Below are 26,903 nucleotides of genomic sequence, written 5' to 3'. Positions count from 1 at the left end.
ATCAAAATGTGTGCAACTTGCCTAACCTGGAATTGATCCAACTCATTTAACTAGTGGGGTGACTTGGTTCGGTTCTATTAGAGGAGAGAGTGGACTAAATTCAATGTATAACCCACCATTATAGTTTGTGTTACTTGAAATAGAATTAGGATAATTTATGAGCTTCCCTGTTGGAAAGAGAAGGGAGAAACATTGGTCAACTGATTTATAGTCTCACTTCGCAAGAGTACTACTATTTATATGTCACTTTGGGTTTTCACAATGTTGCAATAGTTACTCTGGCTTCTGTCTTCTGTCTTCTTCCTACTTCTCCTATCGTGAATCACTCTGGGTTTTCACAGCAGGCTCCTTCCATTAATGTTGTATAATTTTTTATTTATTTATTTATTGAACGTTGTATCATAATCACTATTCTCAATCACATTATGTTGTATCATAGTTACTTTTTTTAACTAATCTTTCTCTCTCTCTCTCTCTCTCTCTTTGCAGCTGCCTACATGTCTACCACATCCTTTGCCTCAGCCCCAGCCCCAAGGCCCCCAACTAGCACGACATCAGAATCACAATCGTTGTTTGGAGAGGAAGTTGAGTCCATTCCGGTTGAGAATCCACAACAACAAGGCACTAAAAGAAGAAAAACTTCAGACGTATGGAATCATTTTAAGAAGAAGAATATTGATGGGAAAGTTAAGGCTCAATGCAACTACTGTGGAAAACTTATGGCTGGAGCAAGTACATCAGGGACGACTCATTTAAAACTGCACATAGCAAAAAGTTGTCCAAGTGCTCCGAAGGAAGCAAGTCCTTCGAGGGAAGGAACGAATATTAGGAGGCAAGTTCTTGTCAAACAACACAATAAGGCAAGAAGTAAAGGGATCTCAAGCCCTAGTGTTTTTAATGAAGAGGATCAAAAGGCTTCGAGGAGGGACCTTGCACGAATGGTCATTTTGCATGAGTACCCTCTTGCAATTGTTGATCATGTTGGGTTTCGGGATTTTGTTGGTGGTCTTCGGTCAAATTTTAAGATAGTAGGAAGAAACACATTGAAACGAGATATCAAAAAAATTTATAATGAAAAGAAGCAGAAGACTATGGTAGAAATTGACAAGAATGCAAGTAAAGTTGCAATCACAACGGACTTGTGGACTGCAAACAACAGTAAGAGGTCATTCATGGTAATCACAGCTCATTATATAAGTGACTCTTGGACTTTGGAAAGCCGGGTTATAAGGTTTTTTTTTTCTTTGAGTCATTTTGTTGTACTAGTTTTTAGAGTCTTAGGCAAGCTTATTAACTTTTTGCTTTCTTTAGTTAATCATATTTATGTTTATTTTTTTTAGGTTTATTCGTATGCCATCTCCACATGATAAGTATTCTCTTTCTAAAATCCTTTTGGAGTGTCTTTCTGATTGGAACATTGATTTGAAGTTATCTGCCATAACTGTAGATAATGCTAGCAACAATGATGGTATGATGAAACTTGTTTCGGATAAGCTTCAAGCTAGTTCACTTATTTTAGGTGGAAAATTGTTGCATGTGCGTTGCGCAGCACATATTCTGAATTTGGTTGTTCAAGAGGGTTTGAATGTAATTGGTGATGGTATTGAGAAGGTTCGAAGTAGTGTATATTTTTGGACTCAATCACCAAAAAGAACAGAAATTTTTGAAAAAATATCTCGCCAATCACATATTGCAAGTACTAAGGAATTAGTACTTGATTGTAGGACTCGTTGGAACTCTACATATTTGATGCTTTCAACTGCCTTTATTTATAAAGATGTTTTTCCACGTTTACTATGTTGTGAGCCTCAATATCAGTCTGTTCCAACTAATAGGGATTGGGAGGTAGCACAAATTGTTTGTGAGAAGTTGGGTTATTTTCATAAAGTTACTGAGTTGCTTTCTGGTACTGCCTACCCTACAGCTAATCATTATTTTCCTTCAGTCTTTCAGTTGAAGTTGGAATTAAATCAGTGGCTTTCAAGTGAAGATGAGTTGGTTAAGAAAATGGCAGGAAAGATGTTAGCTAAGTTTGATAAATATTGGAGTGACGTTCATGATATCATGAGTTTGGCTATTGTTTTAGATCCAAGATATAAATTGATGTTATTGACCTTTTATTTTAATAAAATGTATAGTAGTAAGGCTAACGAAGAAATTGACAAGGTTAAGAACCTTCTTTTTGAGTTGTTTGCGGACTATGACTTAGAAAGCATTGATAGAGGAGTCATTTATTCTCAAGTTTCATCTTCTACATCTACATCAAGTGCTGCACATGAACATGATGATACAATGAGGGACTATGATTTATTTGTTAGTAATGCGACTGCTAACATAGGCCAAAGGAGTAGGGATATTATATCGGAGTTTGAACTTTATACTAGTGAGAAAGTGGCACCTAGAACTGAACAATTTGATGTTTTGGGTTGGTGGACGCGTAATGCTAGTAAGTATCCTACCTTGCAACGCATTGCAAGGGATATTTTGGCTATTCCTATGACAACCGTTGCCTCAGAGTCGGCTTTTAGCACTAGTGGGAGATTGTTGAGTCCACATCGTAGCCATCTTCATCATGATACCTTAGAAGCATTGATGTGTGGGCAGAATTGGTTATGGAGCGAACTTAAAAGTGTATTAAAAGATGCTACCATTCAAAACGTTCTTGATGATTATGAAGAAGATGAATTGGAGGAAAGTCATGCCATGGAGCTTTCAGACTAATGGATAGGTATTATTATCCTTGATTATCCTTGATTTTGGTATATGTACTATATTCTTGTAATCATGGAATTTTCTTATCCCTCACAAACAAGCATAATAGAATTTTCGGAAACTTGTTGAAACATAAATTTTTTTTGTGGAACCAATCTGATAACATTTGCACAATTGCGTGGATGTGCATTCTGTCTGTCAGTGCATGTTTCTATATCTGACAGTCTGGCCCTCTAGAAAATGGTTAGCTCTATACATCTTGCTTTCATGGAGTCTTGTGTATGGTTCTGGTTTTTCTGACTTCTCATCTTCACATTGACTTTCATAGTTCTGCAGCTTTCTGAGAGAATGAGAGGGAGAGATGGGGTAGAACTTGGAACCATATATTGACAATGTTCACATGTCCCTTCCCGAACCATGTAAAACTGAGTTTGAGCAACTCATTCTACCTAGTTTCCCCAATAAAGGATTCTCATAAGCTAGATTAACACTTGTTCATAAGTCTACTACAAATTGCCCCAAGACTTCTTATGCTTTCTTTTCTTATTTGCAAAGAGTGGATCTCAGTTTAAAAATATTATCAATTCAGCCACAAAACTTTTGTCAAAACCATAACCATATGATTATCAATTGAGTTAGTGATAGGATTTCTGTTGGTGCCAGACTGAATTATAGTTATCCAAATTATATTATCAGCAAATGTCTTGGGATAATTTCTGTATTTTTAAAAAAAATGAGTTAGCTCTGGATTTGGAGTGGGTGATTTGTATTAGAACCCTGATACTGCTAAAGTGATCAGCTGACTGGGAGGTCCTTTGAACAGTTTCGTAGTTCCAGATTTGTTTTGAACCATCCTCATTTTTGTTTTAATACCATTGGTATGTGAAAAGAGCCATGGAGGTATTGAGGAACTCGTTGAGTAGTTTATTTAACTAATGTTAGGTAGTATGAACTCGTTGAGAACCATAATCCTATTTCTATGTTACAATAACTTAATGGGTTCTTGTTCATTTGGCAGGACCAAACTCAAGCAAACTGAGGTGGACTGTGAGTTCCTGAAGAAGGCTGTGAAACACTGACTGATGAAAATAGAAGGCTACAAAAAGAGCTTCAAGAACTGAAAGCATTGAAACTAGCCCAACCCTTGTATATGCATATGCCAGTGAACATGATGATACAATGAAGGAGCTATTTGTCAACTCAAAGTTATAAACTTCTTATGCTTTCTTTTCTTATTTGCAATTTTTATGTTTTGATATATGAATGTGTTATGAAAGTTTAGATATGGTATGACTCTATTATGATATATAAATGAAACTTTCTTGGTTTCCATTTATCACATTTTTTTTATTGATTAGTTTTTTCTTTTTTAAGATTGGTTAGTTTTTATGTTATAATGTTTTGAATAAAAAAAAAATTAAATGGGTTTCGGGTTCGGGTAGGGTATGAATATCCATGGATAATATGTTCGGGTAAGATTCGGGTATGGATATTATCGGGTATTGATGATCGGGTATCCATGGGTAAAATTTTCGGGTTGGATATGGGTATACCCGATCCATGGCCATCCCTAAATTCATCATCACCATTGAAACATACGATCAGAACAAAACATCATGGGAAAATAAAAAGAACAACAAAAAACTTAAAAACTTGTCTGAAAACCCAAAAAATGGTGTCACTTTTTGTAACGAGCAACCTCGCCGTCGTTGGGAAAAAGGCCCATGATTCGACCCGCCGAGTTCTGGTAAGCGTACATGAACCCACCCATTAACCCGATTATGCCTCCGGTCACCATCGACGGTCCCCTAATCCCTGGCTTAATCCCTGTTTTTTCACACCCAAATGATTCAACATTTCATCGTTCAATTCAGTTTCAGAAATTTACGAAACAGATTTGAAAAAGTAGTGAGAGAATGAGAGAGATAGATGGGTACCGGAGAGGTAGCCGACGGTGACGGAGACGCCGGTGATGGTGACGAAGCGGAGGTAGTCGAGGGAGTTGAAGTTTCCGACGACTCTGGTGAACGGCGGGTCCCGATCTAAGAGTGGGTACTCTGGCTTCACCGATGCTGTGATGTCTATGTTCATCTTCGACATTTTTATTTGAGAGTCACAGACGCTATCTATCAGAATTACTCACTGTGCTCTGCTTGGGTGTGAGGGAACTGGGACTTGTAGACTTCTCTACTCTGCTACTGCAAGTGTAAATTACTAGAGGAAATGGGAATTTGGGCCTCATGGGCTGAGTTCTAGCTCTAAATGGACTCTATTAGGCTTTTTGAAAGTTTTGGGGGTTATGTTCTTTTAATTTTAGGGATAATTACACATAACCCACCTGTGGTTAGGGCGAAAATCACTTTGCCTACCCATGGTTTGAAAAGTATCACTTAACCCACCTGTGGTATGTTTCCGTCAATCTCTGTAACCCACCTCAAGTCCAGCCGTTACAAAAACACCTCTTAACACCAAAACACAACATAACGCGAATCAAAACACCCAAAACTCAGAAACTTTTCAAGAGAGAGACTTGTGGTGAGATCAACGTGTTCTTCATGGTTTTTATATCTCTTTTTTAGCATCACTCACCCACAAATCCCTACTCTCTTTCAGTTTCATGGGGTTTTCTCGCAGACCCATTTCGCATTCCACCCGAATTCCCACAAACCCAGTTCAGATTAGTGGGTTTCGTACTTGTTCTTCGTGCCACTCTTACTCTTACCCGTTGAGTTCTAGCCATGGAGCCGATTTTAAGAATTTGGGCAGTTTTGAAATGCGATTTGGGCAACTGGGTTTTGATCATTTTCTAGTTTCTACAGTTTCGAATGGTGGGTTGGGTGGCTATGGAGGTTCTGGTGGCTATGGGCAACTGGGTTTTTTTTTTTTTTTAATAAATTCGAGGAGTTAGCCAAAGGGTTGAGGGAGGCAATGGGGAAAACTTCTATCTTTCTTTTCTCTCTATTGTGAACCCATAACCACTGGCCACCGTGATTTCTGCAAAAAAAAAATAATAATAATAAAGCAATCCCATGAATCTGTAGTAAGGTTGATCTGGTGAACCTATACCAGTAACTTAATTCGATAGTAACCCATCAAAAGCAAAAGTGATTTATAATGGAATAAACTAGCTGCCTAGAGATTGAAAAAAGAAAAAAAAGAAAAGAAACTTGCAATAACATACAAAGAGATTCTCAATCAATACCTCATATCTGAATTTGTAAAAAATCAATATATTCCCAATCAGATCTGCTAAAGAGAAAGGAGGTAAGATATAAAAAATAAAAAATAAAAAATAAAAGAAGCAAAGCCCAAATTGAGGTGCCCAACTTTTAGTGATACACACATTTGAAAACCTTCCATATGATATTTATGCCAAATGAAAAGAAAGAAGAAACCATTTACAATCAATCAAAAAGATATGAACTTTCTTATGACATTTGCCAAAATGAAATTATAAAATATTAATACTTTGTCCTTCAGCATTACAGGTGCCTAAAAGTTATAAAACATATAGCAGGAAAAAAGGCCAGATATGGTTTCATAAGTAGAAAAAATAGAATCTATATTTTCCAAGATAACTGGTTTTTGTCAGAAGATAGTGGCAAACCATACCCATTAGGAATATCTCTATTTCCCATTAAGTTAGTATATGAAGGATCATCTATTTCTGGAATGTAGGGGGGTTTCTTTTCCACAAGAATATCTTTGTATCAAAAAAAAAAAATAAAGCACACCCAAATGCAAAAACCAACAAAACCCACAAATGGTGACACAAAATCACCAAATGGAGAGCCACAACTCATTAATGGCGAGAAAATTTGTAACCACTTATGGAAAGCCAGAACCATCGTGATGAGATGAAACCACCGGGCCAGGACAGGCTGAAAAAGAGATATAAAAACCACGAAGAACACGTTGATCTCACCACAAGTCTCTCTTTTGAAAAGTTTCTGAGTTTTGGGTGTTTTGATTCGCGTTATGTTGTGTTTTGGTGTTAAGAGGTGTTTTTGTAACGGCTGGGCTTGAGGTGGGTTACGGAGATTGACGGAAACATACCACAGGTGGGTTAAGTGATACTTTTCAAACCACGGGTAGGTAAAGTGATTTTCGCCCTAACCACAGGTGGGTTATATGTAATTATCCCTTAATTTTATGAAGGGAAAAAAAAAAAAAAAAGATTAGATTAAATTTAGGATAAATTTTGATTTAAGTGTGCATTTGGAAAAAGTTGATTTGCCTTTTGCTTTTTTGTTTCAGTTTATTTATTTATTTTTCAAATGATATAAATTTTAGCTCTTTAAGAAATGAGGTGGCTTTTAATTATTCATTACACATTTAACATAAAATTTATCAAAAATTATATTTTTTCAATAAATACTATATAAATAAGTTACCAGAAACTGCAAAATTCAAAGGAACTTTTATTCATTTTAATCCTATAATTTTGAATTTGATTCAATATGGTCATATTGTCTGCTTGAACTGCTTCGTTAAGTGTCCTAAAAATGATGTTGTTTTGTTATTTTTATTAGTCTCAAATTTAAAAAAAAAAATTCAGGAAATTAAATTGACAAACCTAAATTCATAAAATATACCAAAAGAGTCACAAAATGTAACACTAACGTTGATTTTCACATCATATAAGCCCAATTTCTTGGAAATAACAATTTTTTGGTGTTTTATCAATATAAGGAGATGCAGAGTGGTGCTAAGTTCACAACATATGGTCACAACATTTTCTAGTTGGTAAGCTGTTATTGGTTTTAATTTAAACTCATTATTGAAATTACTTTTTTACTCACTAATAACAACATATCATTTAGGATTTATTGTGAAAGTATAGTGAAAATATTATGGAAGTAGTATTTTCTAGGAGATGCAACACAACATTCTGAGAATTATTATCATCATCATCATCATCATTGAAACAATAATTAGGACAAAACACGACAAGGAAAAAAAAAAAAAAAACTTAAGATGCTGGAAAACAAATATTGTTCAATGTTCAAAGTTCAAACTCATGTCAATCACTAAATTAATAAAAACAACTAAAATTATGGTTAATCAACATCATGCATGAATATTAAGACAAAAAAATGGTGAGAGATAGAAATCTATTGTGAGATACATAAAAATTAAAGAGGTCACGTAACAGTTATTGATGGTATTGTTTTGTTCACACACATTCTTTATCCGGTACACATGCATGATAAGTGTCAAGTGGGTTTGTATCGTATTTGGTGGGGAGCCATTTTACACTTTGGATAGGCCAAAAACGTATTGACCACTTGTGATAAATTAACCAATTAATTTAGTTAAGTGAATTAATTAAGTTAATTAAATGCAAAGTGTGTGGTAGCATAAACAAATCACCAATAAACTAAGTATGCAGCGGAAAATAAATTGACATGATGATTTGTTTATGAATGGGGAAAACCAATACGACAAAAACCCCACCGAGTGATTTTAAGGTCACCACTCCCGAGAATCCACTATTATCACAACAAACGGTTACAAGTAAATGAATCCTAGTACCTTATACCAACCTATAGTTAAACCCTTACCCCAATACCCAATTGGACTTGTTCTATAGTGGCAATCTCTCTTTGTAATGCACGACTCCCAGTATGTGACTAACCAATTACACGGATCTCAGTACGCAATTTCAATCACCAACTAGAGAAGGTTGTTGGCTGTAAAATTCTTCAATTCATCACACAATGAAGATCGAGAAGATGCTTGGTCACAAAACCCTACAGTGTACAAATACAGCACCAATAAACTAAGTATGCAGCGGAAAATAAATTGACATGATGATTTGTTTATGAATGGGGAAAACCAATACGACAAAAACCCCACCGAGTGATTTTAAGGTCACCACTCCCGAGAATCCACTATTATCACAACAAACGGTCACAAGTAAATGAATCCTAGTACCTTATACCAACCTATAGTTAAACTCTTACCCCAATACCCAATTGGACTTGTTCTATAGTGGCAATCTCTCTTTGTAATGCACGACTCCCAGTATGTGACTAACCAATTACACGGATCTCAGTACGCAATTTCAATCACCAACTAGAGAAGGTTGTTGGCTGTAAAATTCTTCAATTCATCACACAATGAAGATCGAGAAGATGCTTGGTCACAAAACCCTACAGTGTACAAATACAGCACCAATAAACTAAGTATGCAGCGGAAAATAAATTGACATGATGATTTGTTTATGAATGGGGAAAACCAATACAACAAAAACCCCACCGAGTGATTTTAAGGTCACCACTCCCGAGAATCCACTATTATCACAACAAACGGTTACAAGTAAATGAATCCTAGTACCTTATACCAACCTATAGTTAAACCCTTACCCCAATACCCAATTGGACTTGTTCTATAGTGGCAATCTCTCTTTGTAATGCACGACTCCCAGTATGTGACTAACCAATTACACGAATCTCAGTACGCAATTTCAATCACCAACTAGAGAAGGTTGTTGGCTGTAAAATTCTTCAATTCATCACACAATGAAGATCGAGAAGATGCTTGGTCACAAAACCCTACAGTGTACAAATACAGCAGCTTCTTCACAAGAAAATGAACAGGGCAAATTCTGTCTCCAGTCACAATTTGCTTGAACAAACTTTTGCTCAACATTTGTGCAACTTGTTCCACCTTTGACGGCCTTTAAAATAATCGTTTTATATGTTTAGAGTTGTAAGAAAAGAAAGTTCAAATATACAATCACGAATTGAATGAAAAACAGTCCTGAAAAACTAAATTTCATAAACCTTGACAAATACCCTATCTGTCAAGCTGCTGTCGAGCCACGGGCTTTAACAGCTCTACAGGTCTCGATAGATAGCTAATTGTCGAGTTTTAATGAACAACACTTTTCACACTTGAATCTTGGACAGACTTGCATGCTTTCAACACTTGATCTTGAAACAAAGTTTCATGAATTATTAAAAATATCTTAGATCTATCCAAATACAAGTAAAATGCGTTTTGTCAAAGGATTAGCCAATTACATAAAATAATGACATATGTTCCTAACAAGTGAATCACATATGTCCTAACAATCTCCCCTTTTGGCAATCCGTGACAAAACCACAACAAACAAATGAGATATGAGATAAGTCATAAATCACTCAACTTATATTCACTTGTTAAATACAATAAAATTTATCATAACACAAACTTTTGAAAAACTTTGCAAGAAGAGAGTCTTTGGCAAGAAAGACTTTGACAAGTTGTATTTTTGAAACACTTTAAACAAAACTCATCAATGCATCTTTGTGTGAAACAAAAATAATAGATTTCATACAATAAATAAGAAACATATGTATAAAGAAAGAAAGAAACAACACATGAAGAGATAGATGAAAGAACTGTAATAACAACCTCAAATGTATATATATAAACAAGTATAAGGTTTGTTATCACAATATGATTACAAGATCTAAGGACGTATGCATGAAAATGCATGAGCATGTGACGTGCAACAGTAATATCATCATGGGCTTAGCCCAATCTAAACCTACCAACACCTAAATAATTTAACATATATAACACACATCTAAATGCATGAAAATATAGTTATAATGCACATAGAATGCAATGCATGAAGTTTTTAAGATCGAATCTTCAAAACCCATCCCAAAAATTTTGCAAAAACCTCTTTAAGTTTAAAAAACCCCCAAATTTCCAAAAATCCCAAAGACTTGGGTTAAAAACATGAAATGTATGAAAATGAGAGATTTAGACACTTACCAAGTGAAGAATAACTTGATTGAGATCGAAAATCTCTAGGGAATGAGGTTAAGAGTGAGAGAGAGAAGTTTGGGAGGTGAACAGCCACGAACAGATCGAGAGAGATTAAGGAAATGAAGTCTGAATCGCATTTGAACCTTTATATAGAAGTTTAGTAAATCTCGACAGATAGAGGTGTTGAGAGGTGTCGAGAGAGGTGTTGAACTTTAAAAACTTCGACAGATGCAACTATCGAGAGGTGCCACAGCAAATCAAGTTCGATGGATCAAGGAAGTATTGAGGATCTATCGAGGGGACAAGAGGTTTCTCGATTGATCCACCTTGCTATCGAGAGGTGTCGAGATTGCGTTAAAAAGCAATTAAAGAGCTCGATAGATAAGTTAGGTATCAAGAGGTGTCGAGGAGCTGTTGAGATTGCTTAAAAACAGTTTTTTAAAAAGAGAAAAACACAGATATGAATGCAATCAAACATGCAACTCAACCAATGATTCAAATAGCATTTTGAACTCTCAAAATCATATCTCAACAATAAAAATTAAGCACAAAGATCTCAAAAAAAAAAAAAAACACACACACACACACACACACACACACTAAACAAGCCTAACCAATTTTATTTTTCAAAAATAAGTCAAGACAGTTTATTGAGCATACATTAACACATGTAAACCTTGTAATGGTCAAATCACATTGTACCTGCATATGTATCAAGAGTAGCAAAGAATATTACGTGTTGTGTATGAAAAATATTGCAAGATTGCATAAGTGTATGCATGTTATGACGATTTGAGATATGAGAAAATCACTTTAACTCACACACAATTATAACTATTTGATGGAGACTATCACCTCCGAGGTACATCCTATAACTCCCACATCTCTTAGAATACACACTTGCAATCATATTTAAAGCTTTTTATTCTTTTGCTTTTTATTTTTCTGGCATATTTTTATTTTTGAGCATATCATGCATGAACATATAAGAGAGAGAGAAGAAATACCCAATTATGTTAAGCATTTGACATTTTGCTTGCCGAAGCATACAAATGTCATTTCATAATTGGCAAGCAACAGTGGTGAGATGGTTATTTATACTTTTCTCTTAGGATTTTCTAGTCCTTTCCATCAAAAAGAGTGATACGAATATTAAGTACAAGAGATAACTTAATCTTATTCATCACAAACAAGAGCGACAAAGCTCACTTGCTTAGTTGTGCATAAAGATGCTTATCTAAGTTACAAAAGATACAAAGTTTAGAAAATTTTGTTTTAATGGCCATCCAAGGTATACAAGTACCAATGTACACAAAACACACACTGTTTTTGTATTTTTCTGATTTTTCAATTTTTTTTTTATTTTATGAAAAAAAAAAAAAAAAAAAAAAAAAAGAAAACAAACAAAAACATGTTAAACAAAGCAAAGTATAAAAACTAGACTGACTTAAAATAATAAAGCAAAACATACAAGTAATGCAAACAAAAGCAATAAGAGGAGAGAGAGAAGAAGTGACAGAATTACTTGGACCCCTTTTTCTTCCACACCTTGGAAGAACCTTTCCGTCTAGCAAACCTTTGATCCAGCGGTAAGGGGGAAGAATTGAAACCGTTCAAGTTCGAAAGGAACATGAGGGTTTTGAGAAGATCTCCAAGAGGAGCAAAAGAAGATGGAAATTGATTTTGGTTTCCCGATGCGATCATGCCATTGCTCTGTTGAGTGGCTAACCACTTATAACAATTAGGTCGAGTATGACCGGCTGCTCCACAGTGATGACAGAGAAGCTGTTTCTTTTGTTTAAGCTTTTGAGAATTAGCCTTCTTAGCCCTAGGGTTTTTAGTCTCATTCTTAACAAGTTTAAGGGGTACTCCTAAGATAAACTTACCTTTATCTATGTTCTTACTAGCTAATTCATTTTTAACTTAATTGTTTTTAGTTTCAACATTATTAGCAGGAGGAACAAAAACAGTAGTACTAGTAGAAGCAATACTAGGAGAAGAAAAATCATACCCTAAACCTATTCGATCAGAAGCAGATTTCTGAAGACTGAGCATCTCATCGAGCTTAGCGCTTAAAGTCCTTTCCAGTTGAGCTCTGACTTGGAACAGTTCTGCCTCAAGTTTCTTGGTCTTCTCAGCCAAAAAAATATTCTTAAACCGCAGTGTTCCAATTGTGTGATTGGCTTCATCAACCTTTGTAAAAAGCTCTTCTCGTTCTAGCTCTACATCACTAAGCTTCTTGGTGGTCAACCTATACATCTTCTCAAACTTTTCTAAGACTTTATATAATTTTGCATAGGCTATGTGGATGTCATCTTGTTCATCCATCTTCTCAAACTTGGACTCCACCAATTCCTCTTCTTCCTCTACGACTTCAACAATCCCCTTAGTAGGATCGACAATGGTAGTGAAGGCATTCAGGATTCCGTCATCCTTATTATCGGAATCATCCTCAGGCTCGGTGTCACTCAATGTAGCAACAAGTGCCTTGCTCTTCCCAATGGTTTTGAGATATGTGAGGCACTCCTATTTTATATATCCAAAGCCTTGACACTTAAAGCACTTTGGTTTTGAGGGAACAGTGTACTGATCGCCATCCCTAACATCCTTTTTCCCTTTGTCTTGGCTCTTGAACTGAGAAGAATTGGATTGCCTATGGTCCTTATTGAAGCCCTTTCCATTGGCATTCTTCATGAACTTCTTGAATTGCCTTGTAATGTAGGACTTCATCTTAGAACCTTCATCGTTTGAAGACTCATCAGTATCACTGCTCTTAGCTTTTAATGCCATGCTCTTGCCCTTACCCAACTTATCAATTCTTGTTAAACCTAACTCATAGGTCTGCAGATTACCAACCAATTTTGTCAAAGGAATCTTGTCAATGTCCTTTGATTCCTTAATCGTGGTGATCTTGGCATGAAATTTCTTGGGTAGAGATCTGAGCACCTTTCTCACAATCTTGGGTTTAGGAATGGTTTCCCAAAGATTGAAAGCTGAGTTCACTATGTCCTTGAGCTTGGCATAGAACTCGTCAAGACTTATCCTCCTCCATTTTGAACTCTTTCTACTGTTGAAGTTTGCCGCTTTGATCTTGGCATCATCCTAATCGGCCGGCGCTTCTTTTAGCTTGGTCCAGCCTATCTCCACAGCTTGCCACACTTTCTCATCTAGAGACTGTAAGAAAGTTCTCATGCGTACTTTCTAGTATGCATGGTTAGTGTCATCAAATAAATAACGTATAATAAGAGACTGTCCTCTATCCATAACAAACAGGGGTCAATGGATCACACAGAAAAGATTAACCCTAATCAGAGTGTGCCTGCTCTGATACCACTTAATAGGCCAAAAACGTATTGACCCCTTGTGATAAATTAACCAATTAATTTAGCCAAATGAATTAATTAAATTAATTACATGCAAAGCGCGTGGTAGAATAAACAAATCACCAATAAACTAAGTATGCAGTGGAAAATAAATTGATACAGTGATTTGTTTTCGAATGGGGAAATCCAACATGGCAAAAACTCCATCGGGTGATTTTAAGGTCACCACTCCCGAGAATCCACTATTATCACAACAAGCAGTTACAAGTAAAGGAATCTTAATACCTTATACCAACCTACAGTTGAACCCTTACCCCAATACCTAATTGGATTTGTTTCGTAGTGACATTCTCTCTTTGTAATGTACAGCTCCCAGTACGTGACTAACCAATTGCGCTGATCCCAGTACGCGACTTCAATCACTAACTAGAGAAGGTTGTTGGCTGCAAAGTTTTTCAGTTCATCACACGATAAAGATCGAGAAGATACTTGGTCACAAAACCCTACGGTGTACAAATATAGTAGCTTTTTCACAAGAAAGATGAACTAGTGCAAATTCTGTCTCCGGTCACAATTTGCTTGAACAAACTTTTGCTTGAACAAACTTTTGCTCAACACTTGTGCAACTTGTTCCACCTTTGATGGCACTTAAAATAATTGTTTTATATGTTTAAGGTTGTGAGAAAAGAAAACCCAAACATGCAATCATGGATTGAATGAAAAACAGTCCTGAAAAACTGAATTTCATAAACCTCGACAGATACCTTATCTGTTGAGCTGCTGTCGAGCTACGGGCTTCAACAGCTCTATAGGTCTTAATAAATAGCTAGCTAGCTGTCGAGTTTTAATGAACAGCACTTTTCACACTTGAATCTTAGACAGAATTGCATGACTTTAACACTTGATCTTGAAATAAGGTTTCTTGAAGTATTAAACACATCCTAAATCTACCCAAATACAAGTTAAGTGTGTTTTGTCAAAGGATTAGTCAATTACATAAAATAGTGACATATGTTTCTAACATGTGAATCACATATGTCCTAACAACTTTCTTTCATAATTTTTTACTTCATACATAAGTACGTTATACAAACAATGCAAATCAATTAATTTCTAGCATCTTATTTTCAAAAATAAAAAACAAGAATCACAACTAAGTTATTAAAGAGCAAAGGGCTTTCTCACAGCCATAAGAACACATTGTAGATAGTGAAGAGAGATATCAGAGGACAGAGAGATCAATGAGGGCATACCATAGCCGATTTCGACTCATATGTGAGTGTTGTGATGGATTGGGCTAGTGAGGTGGAGAGATACCAGTGGACCCAAGCCGCTGGTAACACCAATTGGTGTGTAGATGGAGCGATCAGTGGGAGGTGATGATTCGGTGGCAAAGTGGAGCCTTAAAGGAAGAAATGAGGGTTAAGAAAGGCTGAGAGCTCTTCTCTAAGAGAGAGAAATTGGGTAAAAATCACTTGGGATCTTGTGATTTGTTTTTGCTAGGAATTTGTATTTTGTAATTGTTTTGGGTTTTTTTTTTTTTTTTTTTTTTTTTTTTTTTTTTAATTTTGGACTTGTGATTTGTTGGTGTTTTTATTTGTCTAGGTTTTTTTTATATTTTATTTTATTTTTTTTTAATAATCCGGAATAGAGAATTGATTTGTTTCTTTGTCTAACACTTCGGTTGGGAGTTCATAAAAGAATGGAATAGAATGAGTAAATAAAAAAGGAATAGAAATGAATGAAATAAATTGGAATGAAATGTATTTAAGGGAAAGGAATGGAAAAGAAATGAATAGAATAAAGTTAGGTAATATTGTTTAGATGTTTTTAAATAAAGGAATGGAAAGTAAGTTACATTGTTTGGAAGTAACATAGAGGAAAATGAATATAATTATTTTATGATAATATTACTATTAGATCTTTATTTTAAAATAAAGAATTGAATATATAAGGATATTTTAGGAGTTTTAGTAAAAACTTCATTAATAATTTCATTTCTTTTGATTCCTCCAATTTTTGGAGAATAAAAATTTGAGGTTTTGAGAGAATAGAGATGAATAAGTATTTCCTCTTACCCATTTTATTAATTTCACCAAAACTTCCAAACAAGGAAATAGAAGGAACATTCCAAAATAATTTATTTTATTCCATTACTTTCCACCTTCCAAATGGAGTGTAAAGGGTTTATCTGTTTAATTTTTACGAATTATGATTGTTAATTGTGTTATTAGATGATCATTTAGAGTGAAGGTTTTTAACTTTGAATGTGAAAGTATAACTTAATGTTGGTTAGTAATTATTAGTCAACTATCCTTTTTTTTTGGCTGAGAGATTAGTTAACTACCTTACATGTACTATAAATGTGTAAATGCATTTTGGCTATATCTTGATGTATTTTAGGATGATTGAACTATGATGGAATACAAATTTTATGATATTTTATTTTTAATTATGAAATTATCTAGTTCAAATAAATTTTGAGAAGAACTTAGCGTAAATTAAGTTATGAAGGGTATTTTATTTATGTTAATACAACTTATTGATGTATGAAATAATGGTTAGTTTTTTCAATTGTTCACAACCACTATTATATTTGCATATGAATCCTCTTAAGCCAGTATTTAATTTTTTGAATTTTCATGCTTACAATTTTAGGTTTATGCATATAGTCAGAGACAGAGCCATTCATTGGCTTTTGGGGGCAACGGCCCCCCCTAAATTTAAAAAAAAAAAAAAAAAAAAAAAAAAAAATCAATAGTATATATATAGCTACCTAATTTTTAGCAATTTTACTCTATAAAATTAAACTTGCCCCTTTAAACCAAAGAAAAGACTCATAAAAAAAGAAAAGAAAAGGCCCATAAAAAATTACTGATCTAAAATTCAAAAAACAAATTAGATAGCCCAAAAATATTAACTCAACAACAAAATTAATAATAAAAAGTTAAAGAAAACTTAGCGCAGTCAAAAAATTTACAAAAGATTAGCCCAGCCCTTAAAAATATTTGAAACAAAATCAATGTGAATCTTACATACCAAATCATTCCATCAAATTCCAAAAAAAAAAAAAAAAAAAAAAAAACTAAACTAAACTAAACTAAACGTGAGAGACAGAGAGAGTGAAAGTTGCAGCAACTGTGAGCTTGAGTGTTGAGACTTGAGCTCTTGACAATGAGTGTCGAACCTGATGAGCTTCTGAGATCGAGCAGTGTATGGATGCAACAACGGTGAGCTTCTTATATCTAATAGTTAAGGGAGTAACGAACACAACAAAAGATGGTTTAATTGTGATTTGATCTGATTTCTAGACTTCAAGTAGGTTCAAATAAGAAAGAAGAAATCTTTTTTAATTGTAATTTGATTTATAACTGAGATAGCACGTGAAAAGCTTTGAAAAGTTTGTATAAAAAATAACTTTTTTTTCTAAAACCAAGATAATGGGTAATGGCTGTAACCCACAAACTATAAATAACATGTTTTTTTTACTTGACACTATTTTTTGTTTGTGAACTTTTTTTAAAAAATATTTGTTTACTTTAAACTTTATTTACATTTTTGTTTAGGTTCGTGGGGCATACTTATTTGGTTTTCCTGGTAAGGGATTAATTTCTAGTAAAGTATATTTATAAAAAATGAAAATAACAAAGCATCTTAAAAAAAAAAAAAAAAAAAGAAGGTTTTACTTCAATGAAATTGGTAATACTTCATTGTAGCGTAATGAATATAATGAAAGTGAATGAGCTTACATTAAGCTTGTCCCTCCAAGGTTCGATTCCTGGCTGCATCCCTACATATAGTGAAGATCAGAACCCTATTGAAACAAATTTTATTTGTTTTAGTTTGAGATAATATAACTAAATTATATCCCTATGTAAAGTTTTGTAGTATGCTAAGTGAGTTAATGAATGCAAAATGCAAAAAAGTCTAATATTAATAAACTATAAATAAATAAATAAATAATCAATCATATATCTATTTAACAAAAATTACCATATGTTTTATCTTATTAAAATTTAGAATAAAAATGATCATAAGTAGTAGTGCTAAACCTAAGAAAGGAATTTTATCATGCATCTAATTACATTTATTTTTTCTAATAATTCGATTAATTGTGTATATGTCTATGGCAACAAAATGTGTTTATTTTTAAATTTATTCATGTATATGCATGGGTTACAAGCTACTATTGCTAGTAATAAGTGAATAAAAATCATGTCATAATTGTATTTTGCTGCAAAGGTTTTTTGTTTTTTGTTTTGTTTTTTTTTCAATTTATAAGGTAACTTAATATGAAAGATTTTGTTTATGATAAATATATGAAAAAGTGGTATTACTCTGATTAACATTTATAATTAAATTATAAAAAAGTAGTGAAATAAAATTTAATGTCACCAACATTTATTTTATAAAAAATTTCCTCCTCAACTTCCCTAACATTGATATATTTAGGTCGGTGTATGAATCAAAATCATTACCATCCCATATACTACTCATGAGCTCTTATCTATATCTATATATAAAAAGAGCCAATTAGGGCTGTCCACGGGTCGATTCGAGTTAGGTTTGTGCCCAACTTGAAACCGACCTGACAGAATTAGGTGGTAGAAAATCTCATTCGCTGTCGATCGTCGGAGTAGTTGGGTTCGGCAGATAAGACCTTCAAAGGGTGGCGAACGGGTTGGTTAGTGTCATATATCTGAGAAAATAGTGAGAAAACTGTGAGAAAAACCCAGATTTGGCGAAAAGTCTTATAAGATTTTATGAGATTTCGCTAGATCCAGCGGAAATCTCACTGAATTTGATGAGATTTCGCCAGATTAGGTCAAAATCTCATCAAATTTATGTGAAATATCACTGGAATTTGGGTTTTTTCACCAGGATCTAAATTTTCGTCGAAATATGGGTTTTTCATTGGAATCTAGGTTTTTGTTAGTTGGTTATGGTTTTTCGGATTTTAGGGGAGGGAAACCAAAATCAACCTGCTAGAGTCGATTTCTAATGGTGAAGACCCGCCACCGACCGTCGGAGGAGTCGGGTTGACCGGTGTCAGATCATATCCAATTGGTTTCTTTGGGTGAGTCAAGTCATTAGCTGGGTTTGGACAGCCCTAGAGCCAATGCATTATAGCTACAATAAACAGCTACAAGACTTTGGTTTGTTCAATGTCTGCACTGTTTTGCTGGTCTCTTTCTTTCTTTCATCTTTTTTTTCCCCCCCAGTAATATAGTCCGGTCAACTCTTTTTATTTATTTATTAAATTTTTAAAAATACAGAGCTGTTAGTTAACACAACAAATTGTCACAATATTTTCATAATTGTTGAGATGTTAATTTCTTTTAAGTCAAAATAAAATATCATACTAGAACCAACCATAACTAAAAATAAAGGTATTGTGAAAAAAGAAATACTACATTCACAATATTTTTACAACACTTTCATAACAAAAGTGTGAATTGTAAAGCTATAGTAGTAGCTACAGTTTATTTTTTGGTTTATTCAATTGCACTGTTCATTGGCCTTTTTTTTTCCAATAATATCACCCAGTCAACTTTTTTTTTTTTTAATTTTTTTTTATATAGAGCAGTTAGTTAACACAACAAATTGTCACAATGTTTTCACAATTGTTGAGGTTTAATTCTTTATAGGTCAAAATAAAATATTATACTAGAACTAACCACAACTAAAAATAAAGGTATTGTGAAAAAATAAGTGCTACATTCACAACATTTTTCACAACATTTTCATAACAAATCATAAGTAGTAATGTTATATACCATTCTGTTGAGCCAAAATTCACTGTTTCACATACAGTTTTCTTAGGTTGACTTTTTGTATTTTTTATTGTGTTTTTATCTTTACGCACAATTTTAAGTAAAAACACACAGTTTTTCACGCACAAAAAAAATCAAAAATTTAGGATAAAAACACTTTTCATCCTGTATGTTTAGGATAGTTCACAATTCCTCTTTAAATTTTAAAATCAAGAAATATTTCCCTTAATATTTTAGAAAATAGCAAATATGTCATATTATTATTCTTTCATTTAAACCCTAATGAAAGCTTATGATTTTTTTAAATATTCCATTGTGTAATGTCTAAAATACCTCCACTAAATTTTAATATCCCAAAAATTTTCTTTACGTACTTTAAGTTTTAGATGATAGTAATGCTTAGAAAGTTGAAATGATAATATAAGGTGTTTTATTTATTACCTAGAGAACATTGATTTTCTAAATTTATATATTTGAAACTTATAATTTATTTAATAGAAAATTCGATGACACATGCTCTTTGTTATTTTTTTAAAAAAAAATTTCTTTCCTAAAATGGGAGTTCATTACAAACTAAGTAAACTAAATATTACACCTAGACTCATGAAGAATGATAAAGAAGAAAGTATGAATGACAAAATTTTTCATTGTTTATGGTTAAAGGTAATTGATGAAGAGCTTCAATTGTAGCATATGACATAATTCATTAAGAAAATTTAAATATTGTGACATGTCTTAGAAAAAATCAGTTGCTTATTGTTGGAAGATAATGATATTCATTAACATTCTTAGAAGTTTTTAGTGAGTGGATATTGTTTTCAGTAAATAAGTACTAAGAAACTATTAAAGTAAAATAGATATCCATATGTTAAATAGCTAATATAATTTTGTGTGTGATAAAAATTATTATACGAATGAGATTAATTTTGTATGACATATTTTTTATGTATAGAGTTTTACTTCTTCAAGTAGAAATTTTATTTTAATTTTCTCACTTAAAAGTATTTGGTTGGGTGGATTTTAGAAGGAATGAAAAAAAAAAAAGGAAAAAAAATGAAAGAGAAAACACTTTTGATGGTTGTTTGGTGGGGTCCGTCTGAGTGTTTTCTCCTTAAAATGTTTTCACCAAATTAGAGAGAAAACTGAAATGAAAACACCATACCAGCCAAATACTAGATTTACCCCTCCCTTTTCAGTGTATCTGACTATGCATATTTTCTATGCATTTAGTTACTTTCACGCCTCACATTGTGTTCTTTTTTTCCCTTAAACGTCTTGCCTTTTTATTCTTTTTTTATTATTAATTTTTTTTTGGCTGAATTCGTCTTGCATTTTTAGGCTTTTTGTTTTTATCAGTTAGTTTTATATCATCTTGATCTAGCAAATACTAAAGATTCCACTTGATCATTAAGATGTGATTGGTCTAGGTCAGGGCCAATGGCGGAGTCAGAAATTTCTCTTTGGGGTCAAGTTTAAAATGAGATCATAAATTTTTAATCTGTATATACTATATTTATATTATGTACATTGAAAAATGTTATATTTATAATAAATTTTAGGTGGTAGGTTATGACTAGTTTTAATTTGAAATCACCACTAAAATTATTTTTTTACCCACCAATAACAACAAATAACAACCCACCACCTAAAATTTATTGTAAAAGTACTGTTAAAATATTGTGAACATTACATTTTTCTTTATACAATAATCTAAAATAGAATTATAAATAAAAATCTATGTCATTGAATGCATAAAACAAAACATATAATAAAATAAGTGAATAACCAATTGTGGGGCCCGGCCCAAAATAATGGGCTAGTTAAATACGGGCCCGTCCGAGAAACATCGTGTCCGAGGAGAAGTCATAGCCAAAACATTATTCAAGCCCAACTGCGGTAAAAGAAACCTGTCCGAGGAGTAACACCTCCTCGGACACTACGAAGTCCAGACCAGGAGCTCGCCCCAACCACTGCAGCTCATCTTTCAAGCATATAAAAAAGAATAAAACCCAAAATATCTCATGAAAAGCTGTTACCACCACATTAAATGTGTCACAACCACCTTCTTGGCCGCATTAATGAGGAAAAGACCCCTGAACAATACTACCTTGGCCACTGCAACTCACAAGGGAGTGATAAAGGTGTCTGATAGGACAGGTGCTCAAGTGGGGGCTTAGATGATCAACAAGTGTAAGGTTCAGATAAGAATAAGAGAGCTATATAATGTAATGGAGTCCCTCAAAGAGAGGGACGAAAAATGTATTCAGCACTCAGGAAATAGAATCTTCTGTGGAGTATCCATTCTGGTGTTTTTATTCCTGCAACAATATTTTCCATACATCAGTCCGACTAAGCTCACTGAGGCTAAGTTCTTTGACCCATCCTCTACAAGTATTTATTGTGTGTTGCGCCTTGGGCCAAGGCCTGATCAATAGGGTTTGGGCCAGGAAAATCGTGCAACTACAATTGACGCCGTCTGTGGGAAGAACTACAGCATCAGCTAGCACAACGGTCGAGTATGGCAGAACTAGGCGCACACCAGGAGAATCCTCACCAAGCTAACTCCTAACAGACACAACCCGCCGAGTCCCAGAGGCAAAATAACCCCACCAACCCAGGCGGCAGGGGGAATCATGAGGGAAGTGTGCATACTATCCGGACAAGCCAGAGTCATACCCAGACAGGTAGTCACGTGTCCCAGAAGCGAAATAGTCATCAGGCCATGCAGCGAGAGATAGACGACCTGAAAAGGGAGTTACGACGTGTGCGACGAAAACGATCTCCCTCTGACTCAGACGAGTCTTCTAATGTGGAGGATGCGAGCTACCGACGGAGGTCAAGGACCCCCCCAAGTGAAACCTTTTCTTACGAAAGGGAACCACGCCCTGTACGGAAGTATGAGAACCCATCCAGCAAGGGTTCGGGGAACGAGGTTATGAAGAAGGCGCTGGACCAGGTTTCAAAATCACCCTTCACGTATAGAATTGAAGGGGCTAAGCTGCCTCGACGCTTCAACCAACCGGCGTTCGCCATCTATAACGGCCGAGCAGACCCGGTAGAGCATGTGAGCCAGTTTAACCAGAAAATGGCAATCTACTCGCAAAATGAAGTCCTAATGTACAAAATCTTCCCATCCAGCTTGGGATCAATGGCGATGAGGTGGTTTAATAGCATGAAGACAAATTCCATAGGCTCCTACAAGCAGCTCACTCAGGCTTTCTGCTCCCGTTTTATCACAAACACTAGAGTTCCTCGACCCCTTAGTTCATTATTGTCCTTATCCATGCATGAAGGAGAAACCCTGAAAGCATACTCGGATAGATATTGGGAGGTGTATAACGACTTAGATGACAACCATGATGATGTTGCTATCAGCACGTTCAAAAGCGGCCTCCCCACCGAGCATGGCTTAAGGAAATCCCTCACTAGTAAACCAGTTGCCGACGTTCATCAGTTGATGGATAGGATCGACAAGTACAAAAGGGTGGAGGAAGATCAGCTGCAAGGAAGGGGAAAGGAGAAGGTCATTCCCCCCAAAGCAAATGACTTTAGGTCGGAACGGTATAACCCTAGCCAGCCGAGGAGAGATTTTTCGCGACAGGCTGGACAGAGCCACCCACAAACAGTGAATGCCGTGTTCAGGGAGCTAGTACAACAGGTGCTGGAGAAAGTAAGGAACGAGCCCTATTTTAGATGGCCAGGAAAGATGGTTGGAGACCCTTCCAAACGTAACTAGGACCTGTACTGTCACTACCATCAGGACCCTGGGCATACCACTGAGGATTGCAGGAATCTATGGAATCACCTAGATCAGTTAGTCCGAGAAGGGAAGTTACGTCACCTTCTGCACCCCTCGAGCGGCCATCCCGGTCAAGCAATACAAGAGTCTCGAAAGGATGTGTCCTTAAGACCCCCCACTGGAACGATACATGTCATCCTCGCTGCACTAGGAAGAACTGGGCCACCCATCCCCAGGGTACTGGCTGTTGAACGGCTCCCCTCCGAGGACAGGCATAGGGAACCCAAAAGGTCGAAAAAGCGAAGTTCTTTGATACTGGGATTCTCAGACGAGGATAAGAGAGGAACTATTCAACCTCACGACGATGCCTTGGTGGTTACGTTAAGAATTGGAGGCTTCGATGTGAGAAGCGTGTTAGTAGACTCGGGAAGTGCAGTAGAGATAATGTACCCTGATCCTATACAAGGGGCTGAACCTGAAGCCGGAAGATTTGGCAGCATATGATTCCCCCCTTCTCAGCTTTGAAGGGAGGATTGTTACACCAAAAAGGCAGATCCAACTACCCGTGCAGACTGGGTCGGAGGTGGTGGAGGTAAATTTCATCGTGGTCGACGCTTACTCTCCCTACACCGCAATAGTTGCTAGGCCATGGATCCACGCCCTAGAAGCCGTATCCTCCACACTCCACCAAAAAGTAAAATACCCATCCAGAGGACAAGTAGAAGAGATCCGAGGAGATCAGGCTGTAGCCAGGAAGTGTATGGTTGCCGCCATCTTACATTGGCCCGTTGCCGAGTCCTCGGCCCCACAGAGCTCATAGCAACCAACCTCCTCGGCCAGGCAAGGGGACGTCCTAGCCGAGGAGATAAGATGTGAAAGTTTAAATAAGATCGCTGTCAACAACGACCCGGACAAGTTTTTTCAGGTCGGCTCTGAGTTGCCTTCTCAAAAAAAAGAGGAACTGGTCAGATTTCTCAGAGGAAATGTCGACGTGTTTGCATGGGACGCCTACGACACCCCGGGAGTTGATCCTAGCCTTATTTGTCACCACCTGAACGTCAACCCCTCTTCCACTCCGAAGAAGCAACCACCTCGACGTCCTTCAAAGGAACATGCTAGTGCCGTAAGAGACGAGGTGGCAAAACTGAAAAAGCAGGGGCTATTAAAGAGGTCTTTTACCCCGAGTGGTTGGCAAACACGGTGGTGGTAAGGAAGAAGACAGGGAAGTGGAGTGTCTGCATGGACTTCACGGACCTGAACAAGGCGTGCCCAAAGGACCCATTCCCCCTACCCCGAATCGACAGGTTGGTGGATGCAACCGTGGGTCACCCTCGGATGAGCTTCCTGGACGCCTTCCAGGGTTATCATCAGATCCCCCTTGCGCTAGAAGACCAGGAGAAGACGGCTTTCATGACGCCCATCGGAAATTATCACTATAAGGTGATGCCGTTTAGGCTGAAGAACACAGGCTCAACCTACCAAAGGATGATGACCCGGATGTTCGAACCACAGCTGGGCAAGATCATTGAGGTTTACATAGACGATATGGTTGTAAAGAGTAAAAGGATGTCCAAGTACGTGAAAGACCTCGAAAAAATCTTCGCTATCTTAAGGGAACACCGGTTGCGGTTAAATGCTTCCAAATGTTCATTCGGGGTCGGGTCGGGGAGATTTTTAGGGTACATGGTAACCCACAGGGGAATAGAAGTGAGCCCCGATCAAATCAAAGCAATAAACAGCCTACAGGCTCCTCGGAACCCGAAGGAAGTGCAGAAGCTCACTGGTATGATTGTAGCATTAAACCGGTTCATATCGCGGTCAGCGGATCGATGTCGACCTTTTTACCTCTTAATAAATAAGTGGAAAGGGTTTGAATGGTCGGAGGATTGTGTTCGGGCTTTCCAGCAGCTTAAGGAATATCTGTCATGACCCCCCATCATGTCCAGCCCTGAGGCAGACGAGGTGTTGTTTGCGTACATCGCTGTAGCTCCCCATGTTGTAAGCCTGGTACTGATACGGGACGATAATAGGGTGCAGCGACCGGTGTACTATGTGAGCAAATCATTACATGAGGCCGAGGTGCAATACCTACCTCTAGAAAAAGCAATTCTGGCAGTAGTACATGCCACCCGGAAGCTCCCTCATTACTTTTAGGCGCATACGGTCATCGTTCTAACTCAGCTTCCCCGCCGAGCAGTGCTTTGAAGCGCTAACTACACAGGAAGGATCACCATGTGGAGTGCGCTTTTGGGGGCCTTTGATATTAAATATATGCCCAGATCCTCCATCAAAGGTCAGGTCCTCGCAAACCTGGTAGCGGAATTTGCTAAACCCTCTATAGAAACAATAACCGAGAAGAAAGACATGGATGGAAAATCGGTTGGCGTAATTTCAGCAGGGGGGACCTTGCATTGGAAGGTCTACGTGGATGGCGCGGCCAACCAGAGAGGATCTGGAGTTGGGATAGTTTTAATATCACCAGACGGTGCCGCCATTGAAAAATCACTGAGGCTCGGATTTTCGGCTACAAACAATGAAGCCGAATACGAGGCCTTACTTCAAGGGATGACAATGGTTCAAAGATTGGGCGGAAGAGTAATAGAAGCATTCTCGGACTCCAGGTTGGTCGTCGGACAAGTGATGGGTGAGCTGGAAGCCAGAGATGCTAGGTTGCAAGAGTATCTAGGACAAGTCAAACGCCTGCAGACGAGTTTTGAGTCATTCAATCTGACGCACATTTCCAGAAGTGTAAACACTCATGCAGACTCGCTGGCCACTCTTGCCACGTCCTCGGCGCATAATCTACCACGAATGATCCTTGTTGAAGATCTAGTCCAGGTGAGTCCCATCAGCAGAAACCCGGCCCAAGTCCATCAGATCAGACAGAGTCCCAGCTGGATGGACCCCATAAAGAACTTCCTCCAAAACGATATCTTACCGGAAGAAAAACTAGAGGCCATGAAGATACGTAGAAATGCTCCTCGGTTCTGGCTATCAGAGGACCACAAACTATATCGGCGCTCCTACTCTAGACCGTACTTACTCTATGTACATCCAGAGGAATCTGAGTCTCTACTTGAAGAGTTACACGAGGGAATTTGTGGAAGCCACACCGGAGAAAGGTCGCTGGCGCACAGGGCATTCACCCAAGGATACTGGTGGCCGAACATGCAAAGAGAGGCCCAAGAATACGCTAAAAAGTGCGATCAGTGCCAAAGATTTGCCCCGAATATCCACCAACCCGAAGGGGTTCTCAACCCACTCTCTAGCCCATGGCCGTTCGCACAATGGGGTCTTGATATTGTCGAACCTTTCCCCAAAGCTGCGGGGAACAAGCGAAACATAATAGTCGGAACCGATCACTTCACTAAATGGGTGGAAGCTGAACCTTTGGGCAACATTAGGGACGTGGATGCCCAGAAATTCATCTGGAAGAACATTATCACCCGCTTCGGAACTCCACATACACTCATTTCCGACAATGGTCTTCAATTCGACAGTAAGAGCTTTAGGGAGTATTGCCGCGAGTTTGGGATCATTAACCGATATTCCACCCCCGCATACCCCCAAGGAAATGGGCAAGTCGAGGCC

General features: G+C 36.7%; 2 protein-coding genes across 2 annotated transcripts; one reads left to right on the top strand and one right to left on the bottom strand.

The window, feature by feature from the left end:
- The first annotated feature begins 458 nt into the window (after positions 1 to 458).
- LOC126728641 (zinc finger BED domain-containing protein RICESLEEPER 2-like) lies at positions 459 to 4,053 on the top strand. The gene is made up of 3 exons (XM_050434436.1): positions 459 to 1,231; positions 1,341 to 2,728; positions 3,731 to 4,053. Exons 1-2 carry the CDS (start codon positions 498 to 500, stop codon positions 2,719 to 2,721), a joined length of 2,115 nt encoding a protein of 704 aa, XP_050290393.1. The 5' UTR covers positions 459 to 497; the 3' UTR covers positions 2,722 to 2,728; positions 3,731 to 4,053.
- A 256-nt stretch (positions 4,054 to 4,309) lies between these two features.
- On the bottom strand, positions 4,310 to 4,918 carry LOC126729169 (NADH-ubiquinone oxidoreductase 20.9 kDa subunit-like). The gene is made up of 2 exons (XM_050434859.1): positions 4,650 to 4,918; positions 4,310 to 4,539 (listed from the first exon to the last, which is right to left on the bottom strand). The coding sequence occupies exons 1-2, from the start codon at positions 4,810 to 4,812 to the stop codon at positions 4,391 to 4,393; spliced, it is 312 nt and encodes a 103-aa protein (XP_050290816.1). The 5' UTR covers positions 4,813 to 4,918; the 3' UTR covers positions 4,310 to 4,390.
- Positions 4,919 to 26,903: the final 21,985 nt, after the last annotated feature.

This window comes from Quercus robur, chromosome 5 (assembly GCF_932294415.1).
Source record: "Quercus robur chromosome 5, dhQueRobu3.1, whole genome shotgun sequence".
Taxonomy (NCBI): domain Eukaryota; kingdom Viridiplantae; phylum Streptophyta; class Magnoliopsida; order Fagales; family Fagaceae; genus Quercus; species Quercus robur.
Note: the sequence above shows the minus strand (reverse complement) of the source record. Positions and strands in the feature narration are given on the sequence as shown.

Coding starts and splice junctions, on each gene's coding strand:
- LOC126729169 (XM_050434859.1), bottom strand. CDS start 4,812: ATGTCGAAGATGAACATAGACATCACAGCATCGGTGAAGCCAGAGTAC. Junction 4,540..4,649: donor CACCGTCGGCTACCTCTCCG/GTACCCATCTAT, acceptor GTGAAAAAACAG/GGATTAAGCCAGGGATTAGG.
- LOC126728641 (XM_050434436.1), top strand. CDS start 498: ATGTCTACCACATCCTTTGCCTCAGCCCCAGCCCCAAGGCCCCCAACT. Junction 1,232..1,340: donor TTGGAAAGCCGGGTTATAAG/GTTTTTTTTTTC, acceptor TATTTTTTTTAG/GTTTATTCGTATGCCATCTC.